The 17,552-nt window shown below is 38.4% G+C and overlaps 3 protein-coding genes and 1 long non-coding RNA gene across 6 annotated transcripts; 1 reads left to right on the top strand and 3 right to left on the bottom strand.

The window, feature by feature from the left end:
* Positions 1-812: 812 nt before the first annotated feature.
* On the bottom strand, positions 813-3,320 carry LOC141843567 (uncharacterized). The gene is made up of 4 exons (XM_074731628.1): positions 3,064-3,320; positions 2,819-2,991; positions 2,604-2,667; positions 813-1,151 (listed from the first exon to the last, which is right to left on the bottom strand). Exons 1-4 carry the CDS (start codon positions 3,275-3,277, stop codon positions 943-945), a joined length of 660 nt encoding a protein of 219 aa, XP_074587729.1. The 5' UTR covers positions 3,278-3,320; the 3' UTR covers positions 813-942.
* Positions 3,321-4,226: 906 nt separating this feature from the next.
* On the bottom strand, positions 4,227-10,391 carry LOC141828971 (uncharacterized). Of its 3 annotated transcripts, XM_074716382.1 has the most exons (5): positions 10,133-10,391; positions 9,155-9,979; positions 8,204-8,486; positions 5,707-8,117; positions 4,227-5,616 (listed from the first exon to the last, which is right to left on the bottom strand). In XM_074716382.1, the coding sequence occupies exons 3-5, from the start codon at positions 8,423-8,425 to the stop codon at positions 4,500-4,502; spliced, it is 3,750 nt and encodes a 1,249-aa protein (XP_074572483.1). In that variant the 5' UTR covers positions 8,426-8,486; positions 9,155-9,979; positions 10,133-10,391; the 3' UTR covers positions 4,227-4,499. The 3 variants fall into 3 exon arrangements, with proteins under 3 accessions (XP_074572483.1, XP_074572469.1, XP_074572476.1); XM_074716368.1 differs by having other exon boundaries at positions 9,155-10,391; XM_074716375.1 differs by lacking the exon at positions 9,155-9,979.
* A 580-nt stretch (positions 10,392-10,971) lies between these two features.
* Positions 10,972-14,104, bottom strand: LOC141828964 (uncharacterized). The gene is made up of 3 exons (XR_012601863.1): positions 13,856-14,104; positions 13,569-13,636; positions 10,972-11,227 (listed from the first exon to the last, which is right to left on the bottom strand). It is a non-coding gene; the product is annotated as an uncharacterized LOC141828964 (long non-coding RNA).
* Positions 14,105-14,384: 280 nt separating this feature from the next.
* On the top strand, positions 14,385-17,404 carry LOC141813025 (tobamovirus multiplication protein 2B). The gene is made up of 4 exons (XM_074700939.1): positions 14,385-14,564; positions 16,554-16,619; positions 16,705-16,769; positions 17,143-17,404. The coding sequence occupies exons 1-4, from the start codon at positions 14,430-14,432 to the stop codon at positions 17,273-17,275; spliced, it is 399 nt and encodes a 132-aa protein (XP_074557040.1). The 5' UTR covers positions 14,385-14,429; the 3' UTR covers positions 17,276-17,404.
* The last annotated feature ends 148 nt before the right edge of the window (positions 17,405-17,552 follow it).

The raw sequence follows: 17,552 nt of genomic DNA, 5'->3' as shown, positions 1-17,552 counted from the left end.
TTATATGATAATTATATTTCAGAGTTTAAAATTTAAATTTAAGAGTTTGATTGTTTAAATTATATCCTAAAATCTTAATCCAGGTCAATTCAAATTCAACCAAATTCAAAAAAAAATTTGTAGTCGATGTCAAATCCAATCTGATTTGACTTGAAAATTCTAATTTAATATTTTTGGGATCCATTCATGTGGTGAAATATAATTTTTTGTGTCCATCGAACATTAAAAAACCAATAGATTTTAATAAAAATTCAAATAGAAAAACTATTCTCGTACATCTATAAACACATGAATGCTAAATCATAAATTCTAAAATTTTCAATTTTAAAATTTTATATTTTTGGATATTTTTCAAGGCGGATTAATAAGGTGAAATATATTTTTTTGTGTCTATGAACATTAAAAAATTAATAAATTTTAAAAAGAAATTCAAATAGAAAAACTATTCTCCTACGTATATAAACACATGAATGCTAACATATACCTCGTTTGAAAAATAAATTACTAACGAATTTACCAAACCTCCCGTTGAAATAAACCAAATGTCTGACCATCATATTGCCTAATCTATTTGGGCATCATATTTGGGCATCCGAATCTAAGTTCTTGTGTTTTTTAATTAGTTTTTTTTTTGGTAGTCTATGAATATACGAGTTATTCCTATTTACGAGGAGAATGCCAAGTTTCTCAACTATCCATGCAAACCTTTTAAATAGTTTATTTGCAAAGAAATTGGCATCCATGCAAACCTTTATATCGTACATACAATTACAAACGGAGATATAAAGGCCATGCTTTCTTGAACCAGTAACTGCATGAGCAAAATAAAGTCAAGTCCTCAGAATCAATAGGAAATCTAGTACAAAACTGAAGTAGTGACCTACTCAGGTGGATCTTTTATCAAAGAGAAGAAAAATAAAGGAATAACACAAATTACAAGAGTTAGATTGCTGCCTTCTTTTTAGGTTCCAGAACTGGTGGATCAACTTCGATGCCCATATTAGCAGCAGTCCCTGCGATGATTCTCATGGCCGACTCAATGCTGGTGCAATTCAAGTCTGGTAACTTCTCTGTTGCTATTGCACGCAACTGCTCAATGGTTACCTTTCCCACCTTCTCCTGCTGTGGATCTTTGGAACCCTTTTCAATTCCTACAAATTAAGAAAAATAGCATGAACCTATTTTCTCCAGCTGTATTTTTTTATTACTATAGAGAAGAAAATTGATGGTAGTTGAATGTCGACATAGACATACATAACCATACAACTAACAGGTTTTGCATCCATAACTATCTACCTTTACCTAGTGATTCTCAGATTTAATTTCACTGATTGTTATTAGACCACCTAAGAACTTCAGGCAGAAAATGTAATTAAATCTAATTAAATAATTATATCTAATTAAATCTCCAGGGTTTGGTTCTTGGAAACCTGCCCTTTTAGTTTCCGTAGAAACATAAGAATTACTGTTAAAATTTTGGAACTTGAGATGAAAGGGGATTTCATAGTATCTTGAAACTGATCAAACTGAAAAAAGATCATATTTGAAAAAAAATTTTTGCAAAGTTATAGAACTGCATAAATGTTAATATAGTGATAACTTGCCCTATGAATAATGTAGTGATTGATTTATTTAGAGAAGGCAAAAGCATCAAATATCAAAATGACAAGGAAACATAACAACTCAATAGGAAACACTAAAAATAGCAGTAAATCATAATGTACAAATCATCTATAGGGAAATAATAATATTTAGGCAACGTTTGGTAGGGTGGAATAGAATTAAGAATAATTCACTCTCTTTATGATTCTATTTCAATGTTTAAATGGGCAATTGAGGAAGGAATAATCATTCAAAGGAATGAGTCATGTTCCACTCCATAGTTTAAAGGTGGAGTATTCATTTCACGGTTACTTAAGTATAAATAAGATGGGTTGACAAAATGGTCTAGGTTGGCAAGGTGGACTGACCGAACTAAATGAGTTGAGCGGACTAGAACCAGGAGGGCTACACAGGCTGAGTAGACTAGAAAAAACCAGATAGGCTGAAGAGAACAAGCATGTCATGAGGGAAAAATGGTAAGATAGTAGGGTTAAGGGGGCAGGATGAACAAGTCAGCCAAAGTGGACTAGATGTATTGGATCGACCTGATGGTGAGATGGAATGCAGGTCAAATTTACCAAATGGTTCCAATGGACCAAACATAAATAACATAAAACAACTCATTCTTCTTGTTATACCATTAGATTAAGGCGAGCAAACAAGGGAATGACTTCAGTTATCATTCACTTGCAACTCATTCTCATTCCTTTCATCCTTCCATTTTGACCTACCAAACATAGCCTTAGTAGACTTGATTTAGCATATTTGTCCAATTTAATTTGCATCTAACACAATGGATGGAGTATAACTAAGTATCTGTAAGATGAAATTTCTGGCTGAGGAATGCAACATCAGAATGATCAAACAAGATACTGATAGGGCAAAAAATTATTGAGATAGGATTCGTAGCAACTGACAGTTAGGGTTGAGGATTTCAACTAACTGGAATGATTTAGAGACGACAAGAAAATAAAAATAATTAAAAAACTGCAGATGCTCACCTGCAGCTTTGAGGAGCAGAACTGAAGCCGGTGGAGTCTTCAAAATAAAGGTGAAGCTTTTGTCCTGTTAAGAGAGATTTGTTCAATATAGCTACCCAATTCAAAGATGCGTGATTGTTATTTTAGAACACTTAAATTAAAAATTCACACGAAAACACACAATTTCAGAAGTTTAGTTCAAATCAAACCAAGAACACCAAATTGGAATTGCTCACATCGTAGACGGTGATTTCGACGGGGATGACGTAGCCAGCCTTGTCGGCGGTCTTGGCATTATACTCCTTGCAGAAAGCCATGATGTTGACGCCCTTGGAACCGAGCGCAGGCCCTACTGGCGGCGCGGGAGTCGCCTTGCCCGCCTCCAGGGCCAGCTTTATGATGCCCACCACTGCCAGAAAACCAAGTAACCGATAGATGGTCCAGGAAAATACAAAAAGTTGATCAAGAACAGTTCTTTAACCTTTCTTGGCTTTCCCCGAAGGCTTGGGCGGAGCCATCGCCCTCACGGGGAGGAGCGGCCGCCGAGAGCGTAAGGACGGCGAAAACGAGGAAGAAGAGGGGAAAATGGAAAAAAGGCGAGGGAGGAAAGAGGAGGAGAGGCTCCTTCGCGATTTGGTGGGTGAAGTAGAAGCGTAGGCCGAGAGGGGGAGAGAGGCAGCCATGGCAGCGGCCATGGAGGAGCGAGCGCACAGAGCGAAGCAGCGATAGGATAGAGAGGGGAGGTTACAACGTGGCTCATTAAGTTCTTCATCTTGGCCCATTTATATCTGACCCTCCCAAATTGGGCTTTTGACAATTCAAATCAAGCTCGTCATCTTGGCCCATTTATATCTGACCCTCCCAAATTGGGCTTTTGATAATTCAAATCAAGTTCTTCATCTTGGCCCATTTATTTTCTGGCCCTCCAAACTTGGGCTTTGATAATGTAATTCAAGTTCTTTATCTTGGCCCATTTATATCTGACCTTCCCAAATTGGGTTTTTGATAATTCAAGTTAAATTCTTCAACTTGGCCCTTGCCCGAAGGTTAGAGGCATAGTTATTTCATATGCATCTCCCTCACTGAGATGTTTGCTTTTCTTCCATAGGAATGTGCAAACTAGAAGTTATGTAGTCAATGCTCACTGATGTTATACTGAAATACAGGGAGATAACCACTGATGCTCACAAGTTACTCAAGCAATGTAGCGAGGAAAGAATCATTACTGTTTGAAGCAATTGCAGTATTGCATTCGTAAGTTTTTGTGACCACATTCAGCAAGGAATATCTTCAGATAAGCAAATTCAAAACCATATACGCAGAGGCAATAGATGTTCAATCTGGGATGAAAGAATATTATGCTCCACATGGTCAATAACATCGATACAATGGAAGACATACCTAGCTAGTAGTCTTTGCAGAACTAATCACAAAGTTCCCAAGTACAAATAAAACCCAACAGCAATGCAGATGAATTAAGTGTTCAAATCTGGTTAAACTGCAAATGCACATGAACTGCCGAAGACACACTGCAATTTCAGTAAATAATCATATTTCAGTGAGATCATAAAGGGAGTACAACCCACCAAAATGGTCAAACATAATTTATGAAAAAAAAAAAAGAAAGAAAAACAAGGTCAGCGCTTTGATCCCAAAATTGGAAATTTCAACTGAAGTAATGGTTTTACAAGGTGGACAAATGAAGAAGCAGCTTTTTGGTGCCTTTGCCAAAAAAGGAAAAAAAAAAAGTATTAATGTGGTGGTGTCCACACGAGCGGAAGAAAAATACACATGGTACGATATGAACCACTATCGTACATAAATGATTTATGCTTTCCCAGAACTCCATAGATTCCCTAGTTGATGAAACCTCTAGAATTTCCACAAAATCATTATCTTGAAATCCTCCTAAACAAACTACCTTATTCGCTTCTTGTTGTTATCATATTGTCTCACAGAACGAAGATAGTTGTCTCTGCCATCCTGTCCCCTTCTATCATTACTACTATCGTACTTGAATCCCCTGCTGTAGTCAGCATATTCTGTTTTTCTGCTAGACTGAAGAGAGCGAAAATAATCACTGGGCTTTGATCTTCCAAGTGACTCCATGAAACCCAACCTATGATCATTATACACTCTCATAGGTGGGCTTCTACCAGAACTTCTCTTATAGCCATGCTCCTTTAGATGATTGGGTGATTCCTTCCTTTCATCAATCCATCTTGTAGAATGTGAAGGGGACGCAAGGGCCACAGACGCCGAGTCATAAAAAATCATCTGCTCATCAAAACTATCCCTGGGATTGGGTGACCTCATTCTCTCCATTCTGGCTACTGGAGATCTCCTGTGCCTGCGGAATCCGGGGACATTGTTCACCCCTATATCATGTCTTCCCCTAGGAGATGTGCAACGTATTGGTGACCGAGTTCTAGATCTAGAACGAGATCTGATGTGAGGATGAGGAAGACGAAGAGACCTTCTGTTAGGAGAGTAACTTCGATCTCTTGTGGACAAATGGTGCCCTGATAGGGATGATTCTGTTCTGTCATGAGGAATAGATCTTCCATACTGATCACTGTCTAGTTCATGAACATATCTACCAGTCTGCCCCCTCCCAACAGTGAAGTGCCTATCAGGGCTTACATCTCTTGAGTTTTGGAGTCTTCTTTGTAGCCCCCACCTAGATGGATGTGCGCTTTGCAAAGACCCATTAACAGGTTTTTTGGTCACACGACCAGCAGATGTAGCACCACCTGCCTTCACTAACGTTCCATCAGGTGCAACAACAAACCCATTACTCTCTACCTTTTTAACAGCAGCTGCAGCTGCATTCCCTGAAGAAGGCCGCACAAAACTTGATGGATCATAGTAGCCAGGTGAACCATGATGTCTGGGTCCACGAGAATTTGGAGAATCAAACCAAGGTTCATCCCTGACCCTGCTTTGAGCATGTTGAGATGATCCACCCCACCCTGATGAGTTATGAATAGCATTCCTTTTAGTTTTTGCTTCAAGACTATCACGACCGCTGTACCTAGAACATTAGATCAGAATAGTTAGTGTGCATACAAACATTGCAAGGAATCACCAAAGGGTGAGGAAGATAAGCAGGTTATAGTGTTACCTGCTTCTGACATAAAATTTATCTTTCCTGCATGTCTCATCTGAGGAATTTGGCGCCTCAACTCTAGATGATAAAGCTCCCTTAAATGATGAGCCAGATCTTCTTAATGATTCATCATCAACAAACAAGCGTAAAGAACAAGAAGGATCATCTTGCCTAGTAGAAGCAATCCCATGATCCAACAGACTATCTCCAGCATGCCTACTACCCTCTGGCAGCTGATCCCATCCTGATGACTTCATCCTCACATTCAACAAAGGTTCCCTACTTGTGTCACATTCATTATTACATCCAGTAAGATCTCTTTCCATGCTGTTCTTATTATTTGCTAAATGTTTTTTGTGATCAATATCAGCTGTAGTTCTCTTCACTTGTCCTGCATCTGGACCATCTGATTTGGATGAGCATCCAGAGGAGGGCTGCTGAGGAAAAATGACCTGCCTATCCTTTCCAGCACGCACTTCATCAGCACTGGCTAAATTCCTGCCTTTGAATGTCATGTTCTCCACAGAGAGAGTAGCAGAAGAAGGTAAGACAGAAACAGCTTCAGAGATATCATTCTCCCCATTGTCAGACCCATAATCCACATGTTCAGATTCCACTTCATCATCTTCCCCCCAACAATGTAAAACAGATTCCCTAAATTCACCATCCTCAAATTGAGAATCATCATCTCCAACAAGGTTGCTTTTTTCATGTTCAGTGACAACATCACCCACTTGAAATGCATCCAAGTGACTATCACCATGGGAAATTTGACAAACATTCTTGTTGCTTTTGCATGTGGCCTCAGTTTCCTTAATATCAACTACCGGCTCTTCAACAGATTTTGGCACAGCTGGAGCACAGACAGGGGATTTGGAGCCAGCAAAATTATCATCGTCTACCATCAAAGCTGCTCTTATATATTCACACTTAGCAGCAATTATCTGCTCACCAGGGTTCCATGCCTCTCGGCTATTCTGTTGATGACCAACTAATGATGGACTCGAACTCATTACTCCGGAAGGCTTATCAACATGGATGTTCTTGGAGCCATCTGATTTGTCAGAATGAATAGTTCCATCAGAGCTGTCACATGCTGCAACTAGAAGAAATTGATCACTACTCTCCACCAAAGTATTAATCACATGGTTATCATCAGGGAGTTTCTCGGAACTTGATGCTATGATATTTACATTTTCATTACAGATTGGCTTATGGATTAACTGGACCATGTTTGAAAGGGGCTTATCTAATTCAGTATTAATTTCACAAGTGACATTCTCATTTAAAGGAGCATGATAAAGCACTGGTTCAGTTTTCAGCCCCAAATCAGAATCCATCTTATCCACTGCTTTTTTGGTAGCCTCATTTGCCAATGAACCATCCCTTGAAGAGCCAAGAGCAATACCAACTTCTGAAGAAATAACTTCAGCACAGCAAATGTTGATCCCTGGAGTACCATGCATGAGTTTTGCCTCCTCGCTAGAGCAAACCGAGGAGGAGACAGTTACATCATCCAAGGAATGTACTTTTTCAACCAAATTATTACCATTAGCAAAAGAGCAGACATTCTCATGATCAAGACTTGAATGATTACCTATATCAGGCTTTGCTGGTGCCTCTTTAAGAGAGTTGAACCCAGGAATGTCTAAGCTCTTGCCAAGTTTTGTAAGCCATTGTTTTTCTCCATCCTCCAACTCTTTTTCACAAGTTTCACAACCTAGTAACTTACTATCGTGTTCCCTGTTTTCACATAAAGGATCGGTAACAACTGGATCAGAGATTACAAGATCATCACAATTGCTATTCCATGCATCCATATCAGTGTTAAGATCCCAGTGAAGCCTAGAAACAAAGGCAGATTTTATATTATCATTAACATTTTGCAACGAGGAGCCATTTTTGTTTTGTGAATCATGAAATTTGTTTTCATCTTCTACAGGAACTGAGATCGAATGAGTTTCCATATCTAGCCTGTCATCCTGTAAATCTTCAAGTGACTGTACTTGCAGGTCCTTTTGACACAAGGAAAATTCTTTTTTGTCACCGGTTGATTCTAAATTGACTTCCTTCAAAGAATTTTCTGTCGGAACCAAGCAGCCTAAATTTATGCTTTCACCCACCATTTCACTATTGCAGGCAGCAGCAGCCAATATAGAAATACCTGAGAAATCAGCAGCATCACTAGTCCCCTCAATCACATGTTTTGAAATAGGTTTTTTGTTGTCAATAAATCTCTTATCATGATCATTGCCATATGCTAATGACTCAGAGGCAGACTGACTCTCTAATAAATGATCAGAATAATCTGAATATGATGATTGCAATGGAGATGATGGAGATCGAACAAACAGAAGTCTCCTTTTCTTTATGGGAACAATCTTAAGGGAATCACTGAAGTGTTGCCCGAGAATACTTACACCAACCTGCAAAAGAAGGAAATTACTGTAAACTCAATTATTGTTGAAAGAGAGACTATCTGGAGCAGCTTCAAAAGTAACATAGGTAGAACCTTCTCAGAATCAGAGAGAGGCATCTCTCCTGTTCCACTGGGTCCCTTATCCAGGATCAATTGAGTCTCTTTGGAAATTCTTCTGACCGACTTTTTCTTTCTTCCCCCAGAAAATGAAGTTCTAGCTCGTTTTACAGCCCATTTCTTGCCATTATCAGTTGTCTCCCTGTCCAAGTTAGGATCTATAGATCCTGGAATTCCAGTTCCAACATTACTCAGCATCTCTCCCAATGATCCAAATCCTCAAGTAAATATGCTATACAACACAAGTATACAAATGAATCTGCAAGGTAAATACCACTTATTTAGTACAAACAGTACTGATAAACATTTCCATATGATTCTTTTACTAGTGAGAAATAATATCGAAGCAAACTCTCATCCCAACTATGTTCAAAAGCATTAAATGATTTATAAGAACAAGACACCAACTTGAAGAGAACAGATGATAAACAATGATAAACTCAGGTTGCTCAAGCTAATCTAGCCAAAACATGTATAGATTGAATGTTCAAATTCCAGATCCCAGTCCCAACCAACTGCACATGAACTCAGTGAAAATACACAGCAATTCTTTTATTTTGAAAACCTCTGGCATTATGTAACAAATATACACACTCAAAAGTTGACTGATCAATGGCGCAAACAACAATGGCTGATATTGTGAGACTAAGCTAATGGTGCATAAGTTGTGCTCTGAACTTAATCTGCCAGTTCATAGATAGTACTAACTACTATCTATAGACAGACAATTGTGCAACAATCAAATATTTTCCACCAATAGAATCAACAATATATGAAATCAAAATTGCTCCTGCCACAAGAGCCAAAGATAGATGACATGAAGAAAAAGTAGAGATGGGATCCTTCTTTCTTTTTTTTTTTTTAAAGTTCTGCAATATTTACTATCCTACATGATTATTATCCAGCTCCACAGAATAAGATGCATACCAAGAGTCTGCCTTCTCAATAAGACAAACACCTCCACGAGCAATTAAATAAAATTTCCCTAATTAGAAAAGCCAGTCTCCAAGAGAAGGATGCAAAGTGTTGTAATGCTCGGTCCACCTACTGAGAAAATGATAACAAATTCCAGGCTGATATGGACAAAAGTCCATGAGCAACAGAGAGGTTCTGGATCATGGAGCAGAAGCAAAATATTATGTAGTTTGTTTGAAAAGAGGAATAAGAATCAAAGCATCCTGGTAATTATCTTCAATCCTGTGAACCCTAACATGATGGGTAACCAGTACGTAGGCTGTTCGAGGACAAGAAACAATGCCTTGAACCAGAAACAATGCCAATCCCTGCTGCTGAGAAACAACAAAACCAATCAGCCCTGTGATAGGCCAAAATAGCGGATGACCACACAGACAGCAGAGCCAGGCCCAAGTGAACACCTAAATTCATCGATCAAAGGTAGATCTTGACTATGCTGTGGTAAATGGTAGGATCTACAACAACATGAAGCCTGGCAAAAAACTCTCTGACCCTCATGACCTGGAAATCTAAATCATCTAAAACCTTGGAAAAGCTACATGCCGAGCGAGGAAATAACAACGCCAACCACAGCTGATCATCGAAACGAGCAGCCCTTGACCGAGTCTCACGACAAGCACATCCCGAAGGAGAAGAAAGCGACGCCGAAAGTAGATCCAAGCCCATGGTCAGCACTATATACAAGAGATAGATTGCAGAATCCGATCTGTGCAGATCTATGACCCACAGTCGAAGACCACGTTTTTGCCCCCTCCCTGTGACCAAGAAGCCAAAAACCTGTTCCGATACGCAAGGAAACTGATCATCGAAGCCAAACCCAGCAGATCATAGCAGCTTCCGGCACCCAAATCCCCTTTTTCCTCGCGTAAACTCGAGTTGCAAGAGAACCAAAAGAAAGCATACAGATATGAGGAACTAGGGTTGCTGTACCTGGATCTGGGGAGGTGGACTAGTCTCCATCCTCTCCTTCAGCCTCGTTCCTTTTCCCTGTTCTTTCCCTCCTTTAATTTTCCGTCTCCGCTGTGATCTCAACGCTGGATTTATTGATCACGGATGAATTCCTTTCTTGGATCCTCCCCAAGAAATAAAAGAAGGCAGTTCCTTATCCTCCACGCGATCCAGAAACTCTTCCGTTCCGTGCTCTTTCTTGCGGCGATCCCTCCCTCTCTTTCTCCTCTTCTCCGCCCCCTTTTTCTCTCTTTGCTTGTCGTCCTCTTCCATGTGGTGGTTCTTTATAGACACCATCGCACCTCATCTCCGCCAACACCTCGACCGCTAGCGTCGCAATCTACCCTCCGGTCTAGATATAATTACGATTAAGCCATTAGGGCTTGGCCTGGTCTACCATTGGCCGAGAACGCATTGTACTTTGTGTAACTATCAGCCGGTCTACATTGGGACCACTTCTTCGGCCATAATATTCAAGGTAGATTTTTGGGTACCTTCAAGCCTCTTAATGTAACTTGGGACTCGCGCGTCCGAGTCAACTCGGCGCCGCGCGGTGCAAAAACTCGTTCATTCCCACGCGATGGGGCGGAGAGGTGTACTCCACCCTCGTTTCTCCGCCCGCGGGTTGACTCTGGTTAATGGCATAAATGTGGTGGGACCCGCCGAGTACAGCGATGCCCCAACTGCCACGGTGACTGGCGGGGAGGATTGCGTATTTTGTTGTCTTCTGGGAGCGTATTTTTATCATGCTATAACTATATGTGGTAATATTTTTCTCAGTATAAAAGTCGTATGAAATTATATAGAAGAAAACTTTGTGCATCGAGCACTTAACGTTACTCGAACAGACACTGCCAAAAACAAGCAATGGTGCAAAACATTGATCGAGCTTGTAGATCCAGAGGTAACTGTTTCAATTTGTTTGGAAGAAGTTGTTGATGATCACCGAAGCATCTATAGGCTGATACAAATCTTCGCTGTCTTTTATAAACCAGTTGCCATCAGAGCAAGAAGAGAAAATTCTTGAAGCATCACCATTCACCCATAAGCTGGTAGATTATCTCTTGAGACTATTGCCTACAGAAAGCAAGACTACATCATTCTGAGAGCAATTTCAAATATCAACCAAATGAAATACAAAAAGTAGTAAAGAAGAGCTACTAGAGATTCAAGGTGCTTCCTAACAATTTAGCAAAAGACTAGTGAAGTTGTTATGAGATGCTACGAAATCGTTCGCCCAAAATGAGGGTTGGTAGCCTTGTATCATATATATATTCATAAAAGAGCGAGAAAAAAAAAGAAGCTAGTAACAATTAGTCTAACAAAAAGCAGATATTCACCAAATGCTAGGTGAATAATAATTTCAAATATCCATTCTTGGTAAACACAATTCAAAAGAAGATCCCACTTAAAAATCATGGAGATCGTCAAAACTTAATATCAAGTTTCTGGAAATGAAGTTGGGGGTGATATCCCTACTCAATATCAACAATTATTACTCCATCCAAACTCAGCATCTTGCAAAATTGAAGCAAACGAGGAGTAGCTAGAAGCAAACTAAAAAATAATTTGCCTCGCACAAGATCTCATTGGCATGACTCAATCAGTAAATTTATCTTTTCTTCTTTCAGTTTTGTCTGCCACAATATCATTTTATTTGTTCGTCAAATAGGTCAATTGTGTAAACCAATTATTGTTGCACCTTTGATAATGGGTAACATAATAATTTGAAGTTTGTTCACTTGTTGGTCATTTGGTCTTCCCCTATGGAAATCATTGAAGTTATTTGACAGATCCTATTAATGTAACTTGATGGCACATTCCTCTTGGTATTTGGAATTGTCAGTTGTTGCAGTGTTAAAATAAAAGACTCTGAAATGATGCCATTTGGTATTAAATTAACCAAGGAAAGACCAAGCAATAGGAGCAAAGTGGCAACGAAGCAGTTAAGTGACCAATTGTCTCATCAACAGTCACAAAAGATGCAACTCGAGTGCATTGAGATGCCAATGTCACGAAATAAGTGGTTTTTTTTCAGTTAGCTTTCAAGGATCAGATGAGTAAGAACCCTGTATTTGTTCGGTGCTTTCAAAGACCTAATAAATTCATTTTAGCAAAAGTCTAAGTCCTCTTCCTGGAGAAATTTGTAGATAAGTTTTCATCTTCACCAAGTTTTTAACAAGTTGACTTTGTTGTTCATCGGTTCAGAGTTGTTCTGGAAGATGATCTAGAGTTGTATCAAAAGTGTTGCAGAAACAAGAGATCATTGATTCAACTCGTGTTTGGTGATGGAAGCACATTAGTTTCTATTTTGGAATTCCTTGGCCATCTAGCTTGGATTTATTCTTTGATGGACTTGACCATTTTATGGTGAAGAAGAGGAACAAGCTTTCTGATCAATTGATTGTGTTGACTCTAGATATGGCTGATTTGTTGGAGATAGAACAAGTTATGTTTTCATCAGAAAGCCTCACTGATGTCTAGAATTTGGTTTTTCTTCAGTTCATGGGTGGATGCCACTAGAAGCATCAAGATGGCATAACTCTGGATTACCTAGGCCTAGATAGAGAGGGATGCCATTGACTTTGGGTTTGCAGATTAGTTTCTGATTCAATAATATTTTTTTTATTGTACTAAAATATTTTGAAAGCATCATGATGAGCTATTTCCCCCAACCAGTTTTTCTTTTCCTCAAAGAAAAAAAAATGATGCAGGCTTACAAAGTCAGTGTTCCACAGTGGTCCTTCCCATATGACATAGCATGCTCAGCTGTTCATTAATTATATATGCAAGTGAGTAATCAATAGCTTGACTTGTGAGGTATGCAAGATGAATTATACTGGAAATGCAGTGTGGATGACAGTTGTGTTATATACAACCTATAGATTCATGATTGAATTGGATCCTAAAGCATCAAAAATCTCAAATCTATGGACCTGAATGATAGATTCAACTCAAGACGGACTCGTATTGGCAAAGGTATGACTTTATCAGATACTGATTGTGTTTTCTGTTGTGGATTATATGAAACTGTAAGCCACCTTTTTAGTCAATGCAAACACACTAAAACTGGGAGCACAAAAATTGTGCGGCTTCAAACTTGGGAATTGCAATGGAGTATTGCACAAGAACCTCGCACTCATGCAAACGATTCAAACAAGCAAATGTGACAGCTTTAGCTTGGTGTCAATCCTGATCATGGACTACTTGGTTGCATCGAAATAGAATCATGTTCAAGCATGTTCCAAAAGAAAGCCCAAATTTATATGAACGGTATCATTTATGCAAACTATGGTTGGAAAGGCTGAACCAAAACAAAAGGTTAAAAGCAAAATTTTTGCTCAAGGATATCAAGAACAAGATTAGTTGTTTTAATGTCTAAGGGACCATAACTATCGTGTAAGAATGAAGAACTCACAACTGCCTATGGAGCCACAGCAAGTTTGCTTTGAATTGCTTTTTACAATCTTCAGGGTGAAGTTGCAACTGCACATGTGTTTGAAAAGGCGGCAGAATAGTTAGCTAGATTAGGATGATTCACCACAATCAAACTGAAATCTTAGGACATATTTGGTAATATCTTGTTATCAAACAAGCATAATGTGTTTGAAACATATAAACAAGCAGTTGCTGGGCCTTCCTCGTATATATATCCATGGAAGATCAAGCACTAATTTGGGAGGCAAGAGGAAAATATATACATACCGCTGGAAGCAAGGTTCATCCGTTGTTGGTGAGATTACTCCGACCGTGAAGAGAATACACGCTAGATCATACTCAGACCAAGCAGCAGCAAGAGAAAGAGAGAGAGAAGTTACGAACTTCAATCGAGGAGCAAAAGAAGACGAAAAGCAATACCGGATAAAGATTACCAGAAGACGACGACGGCGATCCTTGTGACAAAAAGATTGGGAAGAAAGTTTCCATCGACGCCACCCTCTCTCTCCCACTCCCACAGACACTCTGAAAAACGATCAGGCCCTCACGGGCGGGGTCAACTGGTCAAGAGATGATAACATCAATTTGTGCCATGTTTCAGAGCGCATTCATCGCCTCTCCAGACCACATCTTTGCAGCATCTGAAGAACGATCTCGGCCATCAGCACGCACGCAGACCACATCTGAAGAATGATCTCGGCCATTGCTAATGGCCATTCCAGTTTAATCTGACGGTTCAGGAATCCCAATCAAAGCGAAATCCGGACACGGTTCTTTCCTTGAGGGCAATCCTGAAGCGGTCCATCGTAAAGAGTCAATCTAGATCAGACGGGAGAGAGAGATGGAAGCGAACAGCGGCAGCGGGGGCCGGAGAGTGGACGGGAGCGCCAAGGCGAGAGTGGTGGAACAGATCAGCCAGGCGGTGCAGTCGACCTCTAATCTCCTTCGCCTCATGCAGGAGTCGTCTCCTTCTCAGGTTTGGAGAGCTTCTTTGTTCTCTCATGCTTAAATGGTCCAAAATATTGCACCGGCGAAATTCTTGTAGCTGAGATTTTTACCTAATAATCTTTTGGCATTGCACTATCATTTTCCTGAGCATATTATGCGATTGAGAAACTTCAATTGTGGAAAAACCTTCTGGGTGGAAACTCGAACTGGTAGGTTGATTTCGCAATGTGAATTGCAACTTAGATAAAGTAGAGCGCGGCAATTAGGAAATCATCAATTTCAACAATCTTGGTTACTATGTTGTGTCAAATGATCGTTTACTACATTAAACTATGTTAGTGATCCTAGATAATTAGGAAAGTTGCAGTCTAGTCTGCCAAATTCTGGACATGAAATACATAACTGAAATATTTGACAATTCTTATTGATAGAAGGAAATTTTAATTTATATAAAGAAATTGGCGCAGATGAGACTAAAATTTCATTTATATTTTGTTGAGATAGATCACAATTTGTAGAGATTTCTCTAACCTCGTGAAGGTTCATTATGAATAAATCAACTATGAAGAGAGTAGTATCTCAAGACTATGGACATGAAGGTTCAGTGTTTAAAGGGTGTCTAATTACAAGACTGTTGAAACTATGCTGGAAATTTCTGGATCTTAGGCACTCTAAGGTCATGTTTGTCTGAATATGTTTGCATTTTATGTGTTTCTTCATGTGCGGATGATTTTTAACATAAAAAATGTAAAAGGCCTCAGAAGAGACTCCAGACATTAACCCACTGTGGGCCTTACATTAGAAAGAGCTTTTCCCCTGGGATCATCCATTCCATCGCTAACTCCAAATACTTAGTTATTTTGTTACATCTCTCTCTCTATATATATATATACATATACGTTTGACCATTATTATCAATATGTGTTTGCGACAACTATTTCGGATAGGCAACATGAATCTCATCCCCCAATTATGCTCTATGCATTTGTATTAGATTGATAACCCTATATGATTATATCTTCCATTCTAATCAATTCAACCTTATGTATATCTCTATATTTATATATATAGAACAGAGAATAAGCAACTTAGCGTCACCTCAAAGGCATGTTGATCACAACTATCCGCACAAATGAGTTCATAACAAGAGTCGAACAGATAAAATGATTACTGATAAAATCTTTGTGCAGTTGGAAGAGTGATAAGGAGTCACTTTTTATCCAAATACCCTAGTTGCCTTAATTTTTTGAATTGTATTGAAAACGCACTTTTGTAAATAAAAAGAAAATGTTAAAAAGCTAAAAGTTATTAATTGCAATTTATGCTTTGGAAAGTGTTTTTAAGTATTTATAAGGTAATTTTACCTTAAATTTGTAAAAGTCATACTGTTGTTCCTTGCTATTTCATTTTTATACCTTTTATCAATCCTCAATATTTGAAAACTCTCCTACATATTTTTCTTGACTTTGATTTTTACAATATGTTTTAGATTTGTATTTCAAATATTATATAGATTTATATTTTTAACTACTCTTCTCCTGCCTTGAAATCACAGCTAATATTTCTTCAAAACTTTAGAAAGAGGTCCAACAAATGTGCAAAATTAACAGTAATAAAATTATATTAGAATTATATAGATATTTAATTAATCATTATTATTTGTTATGTCATGCCCAGTATGTTAATCTCTTGCACTTTTAATACAGTTTTAACAAAATATCATTTTAATGGTAGTTTTTGCAAACACAGTATGAACATTTTGCCAAAAAAAAAGAGGCCATGTTTATTCAGCTAACATTTGTGCACTTATGCACTGGAATATAGTTCAGCCAACACCATTGATTAATCTATTTTGGACCTATACTAATAAGAAGCACTTCTGTAACGATTGCTCAACAAATATTTATCTGCAGATTTGCTATCTCCTTCTGTCTAATGAAATTGGTGATACTTATTCAATGTGTTTGCTTTGTGCTTTTGATTAACCTGTGTATCTCTTTTCCTTTTCTTCTTCAAGGTTCAATTGACAAAGCTGCCAAAAAATCTCTTGGCCAAAGTATCTACTATCAAGAACACTGGGCAAGTAAGTAGCTGGTCAGTTGAGATGTAACTGTGATTAATTAACCTTTGAAGCTGTTTAGTTTCAAGATTTGGTTGATCGCTCTTAGGTCCTGGAGCAACTGCCTCGTGTCATTTCTTCCTTGGATGCTTACATAGAAAGCAGCTTGCATAGGTCAGGCTTCTATGCAAAAATTTGCAGTTGTGCAGTAATCCTTTTTCCGGTACTTCAGGAAAATATCAGTGCATTTAAGTGTCTGTTTTGCTACGTTCGGTTTATAATCTATTAGGAGATAGTGTTCGTGCCACCTCCAAGTATTTAAGAATGATTAAGAAGAGACAGCTGAATATGGAGATCTTCTAGTTGGGTATTTTAGAAGTGTGAATAAAAGTAGTATTCTTATTTTGATTTCAAGTCTTTGACAGGCCATGCTTGATGATTGACTTGATTGTTATGTCTAATATCAAGAAACTATATGCATTTCATTTCTCCAAACTATACAGACTTGAATTTGCACAGTTCAATTTTTATAACTTTTGATCCACAGTGCTACGCAGCTGATGCCTGTCACCCAGTTGCTTTCTAACATGCAAAACTCTCAGCTCAAGCATGCATTTCCAGCCAGTCGCCGAAGTGAAGAGCCAAAAGAAATCGAGTCAGGAAAAATTGATGAAGCGTAATCTTCTTCTGGCGTTGGCATTTCATCCTTAACTTGCAGATTAATTAGTTGCTACCGTTACCAAATTGTAACTATTTTTTTTTATCGTTCTTCTCTTTTGTAATACGAGATTATCTTTTTAAGAAAATGAAGGATTAAGTCTCTAATAAAAATTAACACTAAATATAAATAAAATGAATTTTTTTTGTTTTTTAATAAAAATGTAATAAATGTATATATATTTGAACACTTTCTCTACCTCAAGATGATATATATATTCTCGTGTACTATAAATCTTT

Source organism: Curcuma longa, chromosome 1 (assembly GCF_044706935.1).
Source record: "Curcuma longa cultivar G26 ecotype Majalengka, Jawa Barat chromosome 1, ITB_CL_G26_1.1, whole genome shotgun sequence".
Lineage (NCBI taxonomy): Eukaryota > Viridiplantae > Streptophyta > Magnoliopsida > Zingiberales > Zingiberaceae > Curcuma > Curcuma longa.
This window is presented reverse-complemented; position numbering and strand designations above follow the sequence as displayed.